We start from the raw sequence: 13,329 nt of genomic DNA on the forward strand, positions 1-13,329 counted from the left end.
TTCAGCAAGCGGGTCTGGCCTAGGGAGAATTTTAAATAGGGACAATTTTAATTAGAATTTTAATGGTAACACAGCGGTTAAATATTTGTTTTTAATTGGTTTTTATTGGGGATAGTGTTTGTATTGTTTTAATATGCTGTAAGCCGCCCTGAGTCCTGTTGGGAGAAGGGCGGCATATAAGTTTAATAAATGAAATGAATGAATGAATATTGTACAGACGGTGATGTAATACTGGATGACTTGAGAAGATATTTCTGAGTCGTCGTTTCAAAGAAATAGTATTAAGAAGAAACCATACTCCCTATCTGGAAATTCCTTCAGTATCGGATAAATGAAGCTCTATTTAAAATCCTTATAGAGAGCAGCATAGTAGAATATGACAGAGTTTCTACTGATCTATCACAATATGACCATAACCCAAAATATGTAGAAGTATCTTAAAATGTAAAAAAGTGCTGAGGATAATGCATCTAACTTGTCTAAAGTGAAAGCCTTATTTCAGAATTGTACTAGATGATAAATAAGATGCTAGAATGAAATCTCTTGGAAAACTATGTTAAATACTGGGATGTGTGTCCTTGCTTAATTAAATTTGTTTGGAGATCGGTATCCCAAAATCATTGTTTGAGGGCAGTTCTAGCATTATCAAAACTTAATGAGCACAAACCTCCCATAGAAAATCTCTACAGTTGTTCTTGAGTTACGACTATAATTGAGCCCAAAATTTCCATTGCTTAGCAAGACATCTGTTAAGTGAATAGTGCCCCATTTTATGACCTTTTTTGTCACAGTTGTTAAATTAATCATTGCAGTTGTTAAGTGAAACATTCAATTGTTATAGGAATCTGGCTTCCTCCATTGACTTTGCTTGTTGGAAATCAGCTGGGGATGTTACAAAAGGTGATTATATGACTCCAGGACAGTTCAACTGTCCTAAATACATGCCAGTTGCCAAGCACCCAAATTTTGATCATGTGACCATTGAGATCTGCAATGGTCATAAGTGTGAAAACCGGTCATAAATCACTTTTCAGTGCCATTGTAACTTCAAACAGTCACTAAACAAATGGTTGTAAGTCAAGAATTACTTGTAAATACATTTTATCTAGAGCTTTTTAAAGCCATGATGATTTAAAACAATCTTTTAAGTACAAATAGCGTCAAACCTATAGGAAGTAAAATTGACTTTAGCCAAAGATACTAAGAAACCATGTTCTAGAGTGCAACACTAAATCAGTCTCTACACATAAGATGACATTTTTGATACTTTTGAGGTCTTTAGTATCAATAGTATCAACTATCTTCTATATAAATAAAAATGTAAATGTTCGTTTGTTCAAAATCTTAAATCTCTGAAAGATCTTCACCGATTGCTTTGAAATTTTGACACAACGTTGCATTCGAATATGCACATGTTTTTATATACCTACTATTATATAGATGTCACACCTATGACAGGTAAAAACATGCTTTTTTTGAAAAACAGCACCATCTGTTGGACGTAAAAGCAACACACGCTAGCATTGTGAAATTAAACATATTACAAACGTGCGCTTTCTCTTTTCTTTCTTTTCCATTTAACTAGACTGAGCCAGAGCAACGCGTGGCCGGGTACAGCTAGTCATTAATAAAAATGTTGAAACTGCAAGGCCCAGGACTGTACCCTGTTATACAAATCAATACCTCACTCCAAATTGATGTGGTATTATAGATACATACTTTGCTTCAGTGTGACTTTTGAGTCAGCAATGCCTCCATTTAGGAATGAAATTCAGCGCACACTTAACTAGCTGCTAATCAGAATCCCCTTTGTTAAATGTTTTCATTGAAATCAAGATATATGTACTGCATTCTCACAATCTACTAAGAAAGTGATTCAATTTTTAAAAAATAACACAGTCTGACAACATTTGCTCGTGATCAGTTCATGGTGATTTCTAGTTTTGAATAATTTTAAGACCATTAAGCTTTGCAAAGAGCAAATTTGGAAACTATGAGGAAGCTGAGGAACTATTTTAGTTTGGAAAACAGTTCCTTTTCAGTGATAAAATCTTGAGCATTCCAGGGTAAAGAAGCATGGAACTGCATTCCAAGATATTTATAGATAAGTGCATGCTCAGTTTGAGTACCATTTATTTTCAATTTGTGAATTTTATGATAGCCTTGGGCAAACTCTAAAGCAGGGTTCCCCAATCCCCGGTCCATGGATTAGTATCAGTCCATGGCATGCCAGCAACTGGTCCGCAGAAACAAGCAAAGCCCCGTCCGTGTGATGCAGGTAGCACACAAAACCCACGCACTCTCCGGTCCACGGAAAAACCTTTCTACGGAACCGGTCCCTGGTGCCCAAAAGGTTGGGGACCTCTGCTCTAAAGTGTTGGCTTTCTGATAATATATTAATAGCTTTTTTCTTTATTGAATAAAGTGTGTAAAGTACTAGTGTTCTAAGTGCTTTTCTCATTCTCACTTGTGAAATAGACATAACAACATTGTAATGCTGGAATCAAATGATTAGTTAAAATAGGTATGTGACTAGCTGAAACAGCAAGTGCTTGGATTATTGGATTTAAATAAGATTAAAAACTAGTGATGTTGTAAGTTATTAACTGCTTCCTGAACTTGGTGGTTTTCTTGGAGATGTTTCATTACTAAATTAGGTAACATCATCAGTGCTGATAATATTATCTAGTTTGGCAATTAAATTTCTGCAAGAAAAACTCCAAGCACCAAGGTCCCCACAGTTCAACCTTGAGCTACAAATATTCTCTAAGTGAAGTTAATAAGCAACATTTGAAAAAAGTAACTGAATAAGTAGGAACAGCCTTTTATCAATAGTAGACTATCTTGAACTGTCTGACACACTCTCCCTTGATATTATGTGAAGTTGGCTTAAAATCAACAGAGGTTGCAAAAATAGAACTATGAGGAGTTGCAGAATATTTGCTGCCAGATTATGAAGTAGCAAACAGTGATCTAATGCTGATCATTCCCTCTAAATCCAGCTTATCCTTCAGTTATGTTTTCATTTTGTACCTAAACCACTAATTTTAGATATAAAAATATGGCATAAAGTTTACTTGGTGTGATTAATAAACTAATAGGCCTGTCATTTTTAGGATCAAGTCTATTTCCTTTATTTTTGTAATGGTAGAACAATAGCCTGATTACAATCAGATGGAAATTGGCTTGTGACATAATAGACCTGTTATTATGGCCAGAACTGGAGACCACCAATCTTTGTTTTTCCTGATTAATTCTGAAGGGATTAAATCACAATTACGCAATAAGATATTTAATCTCAGTTATAAACACTGGGTGACATCATTATGAAAGGGAATCACATATGAAATTATAGCATTACAAGATGTTTCAGAAATGATCTATTTATTTGTAAATATTTGTGTGATAAAGCTAAAGTTATCCATCTTATAAGGTACCAATTAAGTGCGAAAACCGAGTGATAGCTGCACTTTTAACCTTACCATTTATCTGTTTGATAAAAGAAATCAGAATAGAGTTTCCCTGACAATTTCAGATATATAATATTTTTAATACTAAAATAGGTGACATTTATATACTTTGGATGTTTGGTTATTTGTATACTTCATTTATATGCTTATCCTTATACTTAAAAATGTTTATATACTTTGGTTGTTTGGTTTGGATGTTTTCCAAAATTGTTCAACAGAATAAATCTTAGCTTCTTATTTACATTCTTCCAAAGTAAATATTGCCTGATTAAAAAAAGATAATGCTCCAGATGGTTTCCTTTCCCAATTTCTGCTGATATTGCTTATGGTAAATTGAAAACAAAAGTATTTTTTTAATGATTATTTCAGATGTTTTATCTGTTTTGTTTTGTTTTTAAAAAATAGCTAGTTATTTTTCCTGAATTGCTTTTTTGGGAATTTTTAGGTCCTTCAGAAAACGAAAAGAGAGAAGAACTCAGTCCTCTGAAAGTTTGCTCACCAAAAACTCTTGTAGAAGCAGCTTCTAACACGAAACCTGAGCAAGTTCCTAATAAACAAAACGGTTTGTGTTTCTTAATTCTATATCCTGAATTGGTTGTATTACATAATCTTTCTAGTTCAGATACTAGTTCAGACTCCTTGGGTCTGTTACTGATAATAAAAGAAATTGCTGGATAACTAAACAAACATATGAAATTCTATTTAATATTTTTTTAAAAAATTCACTTTGCATCCAAACTGATCCTGTAGTAAAAAATAACATGGAAGCGAAAAATGCTGATAACAAATTCATACTTTAGTTAATTAGTATAAATTAATATTGAATCTGTTAACAACAACAGGGAGAATATTATCCAATTTTTAATATAGCTAGAAGGGAAAACCCTGCTAACATTATTTTACTGTTAAGGGTAAGTTGCTGGATGGTTGCAATTATAAATTATGTGCTTTGGTAGATTTTGTTTTGTGAATAACCATTTTATCTTAATAAAAAGAGCTTAGTCTTGTTTTTAAGCGAACAGAAATATTTGTTTCAAGAAAATTGAGTTTTTTAAAAAAATAATTGGACTTGAACATTAATAAGACTACATTGTTAGGGGAAAGAAAAAACAATGAACTGTGCAAGCAAATTTCTAAAACTTGACACTTTTACCTTATGGATGGAAATAATTGCTTGTGATATTAGGGAAGCATATCTAAAAGAATCCCTAATCATGGATGTATATCTATGCCTTATTCAGCATATAATATTTAAAATAAAGTTTTAATTTGATTCAATTTAATTTAAAAGCACTCTTTCAAAACAATCAGTAACATGGCTTGTTACCAGTAACAGTTGGTTTTTTGTAGGCACTAATAACTACTTTTCCTCATATCTCTCTGTTCAAAGATGCATTTTATATTAAATTCATTTTAAAAATTGGTTTCCTTTTGGGATGATATGACAAAAAGTATTGGTGACAGGGCTTATTAGTTTGCACATTTTTTTTTGAAGATGCAATTTTTAATTTCTTTTTTTGTAGTTTTGATTTTTAACCCTCATTTTATTTTGACATGGTTGGCCACTTTGAGTACCTTTTTTTTCCTCTTGCAATTGCTAATCTTAAGAATTTAAGCTGAACCTACAAGGGTGAACTTGTAATCTAAATGATAATATAATATGGATTCATATTCATTCCCATAATAAAGTCATATCTTTATTGCAAAAATAAAAAGATTATTCACTCCTTTTATTGTTCTTTATACAAACTTGTTTTTACTATGTGTTTGTATTTTTACTGTGTTTTTTAAATTTATATTTTATTGCTTTTTAATTAATAAAAAGAAAAAATGAACAAAACAAGGATAATTGTGAAAAAGGTATATACATTGTCAAAAAGAAAAAAAAAATGGATTGAAGACCTGATTGCACTTGCCACTTATGCATGGATTGCCTATAGTCGTAGACTTTATATGGATAAGTGTAATGAAACATGGGATCTATTTATACAGAATACAGTAGGTTAAAGGAACAGTCATATATAATAATATATATAATATTTGCATTATACAAGTATATATAGGATTGCAACATGTGTTATAATGGCTTTTTTCTTTGTCATAATCTTTTACTTGTTAGAATACTTTATGCTTACATTTTTTCCTTTTCTCATTGACAAAGTATGTATTTACATCATTATTCGGTGTTAAAACCTCTTGCTCTCATTGTCCAGGTAAAGAAGAGGAAGCAGAGATAAATGATGAGATGAATAGCACAAAGGTAATAAATGACATCTTTGATGAAGTCCTTTATGAAGATGGGCCTGACATAGAGAAACTTAAAAAAGAAATGAGTATAACTTTAGAAGCTGAAAGTGATGCTGAACAGGAAGAGACACTGAATATTTCATCAATGTCCCTCTTAACACCTTTAACAGAGGCTGTTGCTGTTGCAAGTCCAGAGGTAAGAGTAAATTCTAAATATAGTAATATTACTTCTATACATCTAGCAGGACGGGGTAGGTTTTCAAAAACTTGAGAAAATATATCAAACTTTTAATGCTTTCAGCTGGATATTTCCTACATTAACAGAGTTCAACTTTTATAAAAATGTGTTAATGTTACTTCAAAATACAATTGCTTTTAGAATGATCAAACATGTATGTTTCCCTCTTTCAGATTTTTGCTTCTCCTAGTAAGTCAGTTGCTGAAGGAAGTACTGCAAGTGATGAAAGTCCAAAGTCCATCAGATTCCAGAGAATGTCTGTCAGCAGAACTGAATCTGGAAGCAGCATTGTATCTTTATCAGAAGAACGTAATCTTTATAGGTAGTTTCTGTTTAGAAGATCTAGTAGAATCATGGCTCATTTTGGAGAAATGATGGTTAAATTAGGTAAAGGAACTAACAAAGATTTATTTGTAGCCCAGCCTAATCAAAACTTACTCTTGGATAAATGAATATGGGGAAGTAAGGGCAACACTCTGCTTCCTGAAGTCATGGAAGAAACATGAGTGTGTAGAGAAACTTAAATCTACCAAACATTTAGGATCTTATACAAAGCAATCTAATTTATCACAAGCACAATATACTTGAAAAACACCTATCCTTTATCAAGGAATGGAACAGAATAAGTCAAATACTCTTACTGCATTTTCTAAAACTAGATTTTTTTCCCCTTGAAGTATTGATGCCTATCGATCCCAGAGATTTAAAGAAACTGATCGTCCATCAATAAAACAAGTAATTGTTCGCAAAGAAGATGTATCTTCTAGGCTTGAGGAGAAGAGAAATGGAAATGATCAAATTAACATTAAACAAAAGTTACAGGTAGTTAGAATCCCACTTTCCAATTAATATGAGAAGAAAGTATATATGAAACGTTTTAATTGTATTCTTAAATCATTGTTAATTGATGTAGTTTTATGATGCAGTTTTGTGTCTGCACTTGATAAACATTAGCACCTCTTGTGCGATGAGCATTTATTTAAAGCTAGGAATCATCTTTAGTATCTATCTGAGGGTTGTGATCAGTGATGGCAAAATACCACTGGAATGACGGGACTGAAAAGTTTTGTCTTCAATTTAATCTATGGGGATCTAAGGAGTAAACTATATAGAACCTTAAAGTTCCCATGTTCCCTATTAACTATTGCCATAACTCCCAGCTTCATTTTCTTTAAGAGGTGAAATTGTTAATTTAAACTGTTATTTGATCCTTTCTATCTCCAAAAAAGGCCCACTTGCTTATTTGTGTGTGTGTGTTTGTGTGATGGGGAGGGGCTGAAGGAATGTAGATACAGAGTACAGTGCAGTATAATAATGTATACTATAATTCAATACCTGTGTAAATATTCAAGACTTCCCGGTATATACTACGTTTTTTCTGTCTTAAATCATAGAGCCTATTTTTCTTCATAGAAAGGGCCATTTATTTTTTAATCACAAAACTTTTTTTGTTAGAGTAACTACTATCTAATTCCAACTACATTTAGGAGCTGAATAATGAAATTAATATGCAACAAACTGTCATACATCAAACAAGCCAGGCTCTTAATTGCTGCGTTGATGAGGACCATGGGAGAGGATCACAAGAAGAAGCAGAAGCTGAGAGGTTACTTCTTATTGCAAGTATGATGCTTAGTTTATTTATCACTGGATTTGCAGAGAATGTTATTCAGGATGCTATATATTTTATAACCAATATGATTATTTAAGTACCCATATTATATTAATGGAATTATTACTTAATGTATTTCCTATAGTCAATTTATTTATATCTTTCCTCTTTCATTGTTCTGAATAGAGCAGCAATTATTGAAAAATCATTGACAATGTGCGACCTTACTTGTTTTTCTTCCTTTTTAAGTAAGTGAAGTTTTCATATTCAGAGATATAACCTACTATGTTATTGTCTGAAAAAAGAGAAACAAAGCCTTATGTTACCTTAGGGAATAGTTATTGAAGCTAGCTAACTTTGACTGATTTTGTGCTGGGTTACATGATTTCATAAAGGATACAGAAAATGCTTCTATATGAACTATTTCAGACTTGAAACTTCATTAAAGTTCCAATTTCAAAGATTTGCCTAAACACAGAATGGGTTATTTTGAGCTTTCTGAAAATAAATTCATTCAAACAGCATTCTGTACTCAAAACAAAGCTGTTCCAAGTAGAGAAACTTGAAATATTGAAAACAGCCAATTTTTCTCTTGAAACATGTTCACCACCAAATTGGTTTAAATAAAAATTTGCACACCACTAGTTTTGATCCATTAAGGAACTTCTGTAAAATGGATATGTTTCCTGGTAAGTGGTTATTATTTAATGAAAATAATTGATAATTATAAAGGAAAGTTATTTCAATTCTTTTAACTTTTTTCAAGCTGAAAAAAGAGCGGCATTATTGGAAGAGTTAAACAAGCTTAAAAATAAAGGACCTCAGAGTAAGAAGATAAAAGCTGATTCTACAATTTCTAGAGTTTCACCTTCCAAAGGATCTGTCACTCTGTCAGAAATGCGACTACCTTTAAAAGCAGATTTTATATGCAATATCCAGAAAGCAGGTAATATTCTTGTATTTTTATGATACTTGTAAGGCTTGGCACTATCACTAAGCACTATGAGGCAGCTCACTTGAGTTTGCAATTTGTAACAACAGCAAATTGGGAGTAATTTAATTCTCTGGTTTTATATTCAGGGTAAGAAGAAACTCTTGTAAAATTTTCTGCCCTAGCTATAGTATTGCTCTTTCAGCAATAAAGCAATCCTGCTTTCCTAATGCAATTTGTGCAGCACTAAGGAAAGTGTTGGAGCTTTTTACAAAATTGCATAGTTAGGGAAGCAGAATAGATTGCTCTGTTGCTGGGATATGCAGCCATCTCCAAGAAGCATCCACAATTTCAGTACAGCAGAAAGGAACTGTGGCCACACTGAAATAGCAGCCACTTCTGCTACTGCATGGCCCAGGAATATTAAGGGATGATGTTGCCTGCTCTCCTTCCCTAACAAGAGGCACAGAGCTCTGGAGACCTTCAAACGGGAAATGCACTTACAACAGTTCATTTGGTGATTGTTTGAAGTTACAACAGCACTGAAAAAAATGACTTATGACTGTTTTTCACACAACCATTGCAACATCCTCCTAGTCACATCATCAAAATTCAGACACTTGGCAACTGACTCATATTTATGTTGGTTGCAGTGTCCCGGGGTCATGTGATCACCTTTTGTGACTTTCTGACAAGCAAAATCACTTCACAACCATGTTATTAATTTAACAACTGCAGTGATACATTTACAATGTGGGAAAAAATTATTTGATCCCCTGCTGATTTTGTACGTTTGCCCAATGACAGAAATAATCAGTCTGTAATTTTAATAGTAGGTTTATTTTAACAGTGAGAGACAGAGTAACAACAAAACGCATTTCAAAAAAGTTATAAATTGATTTGCATTTTAATGAGTGAAATAAGGGTTTGATTCCCTATCAATCAGCAAGATTTCTGGCTCCCAGGTATCTTTTATACAGGTAACAAGCTGAGATTAGGAGCACTCTCTTAAAGGGAGTACTTCTAATCTCAGCTTGTTACCTGTATAAAAAACACCTGTCCACAGAAGCAATCAATCAGATTCCAAACTTCCACCAAGACCAAAGAGCTGTCCAAGGATATCAGGGACAGTATTGTAGACCTACACAAGGCTGGAATGGGCTACAAGACCATTGCCAAGCAGTTTGGTAAGAAGGTAACAACAGTTGGTGCGATTATTCGCAAATGGAAGAAACACAAAATAACTGTCAATCTCCCTCGGTCTGGAGCTCCATGCAATGGAGCTCACCTTGTCGAGTTTCAATGATCATGAGAACAGTGAGGAATCAGCCCAGAACTACACGGAAGGATCTTGTCAATGATTCCAAGGCAGCTGGGACCAAGAGAATAATTGGTAACAGACTACATTGTGAAGGACTGAAATCCTGCAGCACCCGCAAGGTCCCTCTGCTCAAGAAAGCACATGTACAGGCCCGTCTGAACTTTGCCAATGAACATCTGAATGATTCAGAGGAGATTTCAGAGGTGAAAGTGTTGTGGTCAGATGGGACTAAAATTGAGTTCTTTGGCATCAACTCAAGTTGCCGTGTTTGGAGGAGGAGGAATGCTGCCTGTGACCCCAAGAACATCATCCTCACTATCAAACATGGAGGTGGAAATATTATACCTTGGGGGTGTTTTTCTGTTAAGGGGACAGGATAACTTCACCGCAACAAAGGGACGATGGACGGGACCATGTACTGTCAAATTTTGGGTGAGAACTTCCTTCCCTCAGCCAGGGCACTGAAAATGGATGGGTATTCCAGCATGGCAATGACCCAAAACACACTGCCAAGGCAACAAAGACGTGGCTCAAGAAGAAGCACATTAAGGTCCTGGAGTGGCCAATTACAAGAAACGTCTGACCTCTATGATTGCCAACAAGGGTTTTGCCACTAAGTACTAAATCATGTTTTGCAAAGGAGTCAAATATTTATTTCACTCATTAAAATGCAAATCAATTTATAACTTTTTTGAAATATATTTTTCTGATTTTGTTTTTGTTATTCTGTCTCACTGTTAAACCTACCATTAAAATTATAGACTGATCATTTCTTTGCAGTGGGCAAACATACAAAATCAGTAGGGGATCAAATATTTTTTTTTCATCACTGTAACAAAAAAGGTTGTATAATGGGACAAACTCACTTAACTGTCTCTTAGCAACAGAAATATTGGGCTCAATTGTGGTTATAAGTCAAGTACCTGTAGGTGTCAGGGAATGGGGAGGAGGCCCAAGTCTTGGTGGCAGAGAAAAGGCCTGAGGGGATCCAGTTGGAAAGAAGAAAAGGCCAGCAGGGACCTGATTAGGGGAGAAGCATTCAAGTACTGTGGAGACTCCGAGGGGCAGGAAATGGAGTATAGGATGTATCTCAGAGCGTGGGTGAGACCTTGGGATGCCTGGGGCAGGCCAGTCTGGTCCTGGGGTAAGCCTCCCAGGACCTCTTCCCTTACTCTGGAGGACCTCATGCTTTGCTTAAAGACCCACAGGGATGAGGGTTGTTAAAAGAGGTGATTTCACTTAATAGCTGTCACATCATGCAATCTTAATGTGCATGCTTTATGCTTTATTATGGCCATAGGTTTAGGATTACTTGTAGTGTTTTTCAACCTTGACAACTTTATGCTAGTATAGAACTTATTTAAAAAATATTTGCAGTTTACTTATATATTACTTCTGGAGTACATGTATAGATTGACTTTGTGATTTATCTTGGCTCAATTTTGAACCAAAGATTCCTTTCAGTTTTATTACTTAGTTGGATAACAAGGCATCTTACTAGAAAAAAATCAGGTATTTAATTGAAGTATAGTTAAATTATAACCTTGTTTAAACTACTTTTTGTTACTTGCCTTTACAGTATTTTTAGTTTTCTATTTGTGTATTGTTTTACTTTGAACTGTTTTGAGTGTTCTTTCCAAGTATAAACATGGCATCTAAATCTAGTACATAAATAAACTATTCATTTATTTACAGATACAGCAAATTACTATTATATAATCATGCTAAAATCAGATGCAAAAAATATGGTTGCAACACCTTTAGCAAGTACTGCTAATTCTCTGTGTGGAGATGCTCTTTCTTTTTCAACAACATTTACATTGTAAGTATTATTTTATTAATTGTATTTATGTCAGCATTAGTAGGCTTCTTTGGAGACAAATATAATATATAATTACAATTAGTTTAAAAACTAAGTATCTTGTTAAACTTAAAAGTATTTTGTTTAACCCAAGAAGCATTTAGTATTATGTTTCCTCTTTTGAAGTCAGTAATTATGGAATTATATATTTTCTTTCCCTTTTGTTTTCTGAGTTAATTTTTTTACATTTTTTTAAAAAAAGAGTTATAGCTAGATATTCACCTTATGCCAAGCAACATATCTGTAATTTTTTTTCCTTTTTAGCAAATGTCCATTAAGGATTACCAGACATAATCCTTTATTCTTGAGAAGGAAATTAACTGCAGTCATTTGAATTTTAGCCTTTCAACTTTGTATGTGTCCTGCTACTTTTCTCAAATTGTTTGATTGAGTTGCTTACACTATAAAATATCTTTGCCCTATCTTAATTTTTCTTGTTTGGCTGATAGCAGCTTCTCTTCATTTCCAGTAAACAGCAAATTGTAGTGTGACTTGATTCCTTACTTTTATCAAAGCATAGCTTTAATGGCTATTCTTATTAATTTTGTCTCCTATTTTCAAAAGGCAAAATGTGTCCAGTGACTTTGAGATCAACATTGAAGTTTATAACTTGGTATGTATTATCACTTTTCAATATGCTTCTTTTGAAAGAATATTTAGCTGATTGGTGGATTGTAATATTTCTTTTTTTCTTCATTAGGTACAGAAAAAAGAGTTCATTGGTGTCGATAAGAAGAAAAAACCAATTAAGTCAAAGGTAAAGACTATAGTTCCAATTTTTCAATTTCAGTTATAAAAGCGCAAAGAAGAAAAATAGCTTTTTCAGGCCAGTGGACACAAATTGTTTTGACTAAAATGTTCTTCCCTGTTTCTTAATACTAAGTTCTATTTTATCACTCAATAGATATTCGACTGATAAAATAAAATGCTAGAGCAGGTTTATTGCAATTCCAGATCCAAAACAAAAGTATTACAAATGTATGGCATACAATGTAATACACATAAAGATACACCCTGCATTATACAAATAGAGACAGGTGTAGACCAGGGCTTTTCAACCTTTTTACTGATTGTACCACTTTTAGGATATGGCAATATTCGAGTACCACCTAGCAAGGTGTCAAAAACTTGATGTCCAAAAAAAAAATCTGTTCAAAGTTGCAATTGCACTGAAATGACTTATGACCATTTTTCACACTTATGACCATTGCAGCATGCCCAGGGTCATGTGATTTATATTTGGATGCTTGGCAACTGATTCATATTTATAATTGTCACAGTGTTCCAGGGTCATGTGATCCCCTTCTGCAACCTTTTGACAAGCAAAGTCAATGGCAGAGCTGCTGGTGGCCAAGTGCTAAGGCGGGACTTCCTTTCCTGCCTCCCTTTTTCTCATTCTCATCTCCTTCTGAAGGAAGAATTTGACCCACCCCCCCTATTTTCCCTTTTCCATACAGGTGAAACTCGAAAAATTAGAATATCGTGCAAAAGTTCATTTATTTCAGTAATGCAACTTAAAAGGTGAACCTAATATATGAGATAGACTCATTACATGCAAACCAAGATAGTTCAAGCCATGATGTGTCATAACTGTGATGATTATGGCTTACAGCTCATGAAAACCCCAAATCTACAATCTCAGAAAATTA

The 13,329-nt window shown here is 33.8% G+C and overlaps 1 protein-coding gene across 1 annotated transcript in view; it reads left to right on the forward strand.

Moving 5' to 3' along the window:
* ANLN (anillin actin binding protein) overlaps positions 1-13,329 on the forward strand; it is a 49,310-nt gene that overhangs the window by 11,996 nt on the left and 23,985 nt on the right. Inside the window, exons 9-17 of the mRNA XM_015811767.1 lie at positions 3,916-4,032; positions 5,684-5,913; positions 6,129-6,277; positions 6,633-6,777; positions 7,443-7,578; positions 8,334-8,513; positions 11,515-11,641; positions 12,245-12,293; positions 12,381-12,437. Coding sequence (XP_015667253.1) covers positions 3,916-4,032; positions 5,684-5,913; positions 6,129-6,277; positions 6,633-6,777; positions 7,443-7,578; positions 8,334-8,513; positions 11,515-11,641; positions 12,245-12,293; positions 12,381-12,437 — 1,190 coding nt within the window. The remainder of the gene's footprint in view (positions 1-3,915; positions 4,033-5,683; positions 5,914-6,128; positions 6,278-6,632; positions 6,778-7,442; positions 7,579-8,333; positions 8,514-11,514; positions 11,642-12,244; positions 12,294-12,380; positions 12,438-13,329) is intronic.

The sequence above is a fragment of the Protobothrops mucrosquamatus genome, unplaced genomic scaffold (genome assembly GCF_001527695.2).
Source record: "Protobothrops mucrosquamatus isolate PMUCROS unplaced genomic scaffold, P.Mucros_1.0 scaffold48, whole genome shotgun sequence".
Lineage (NCBI taxonomy): Eukaryota > Metazoa > Chordata > Lepidosauria > Squamata > Viperidae > Protobothrops > Protobothrops mucrosquamatus.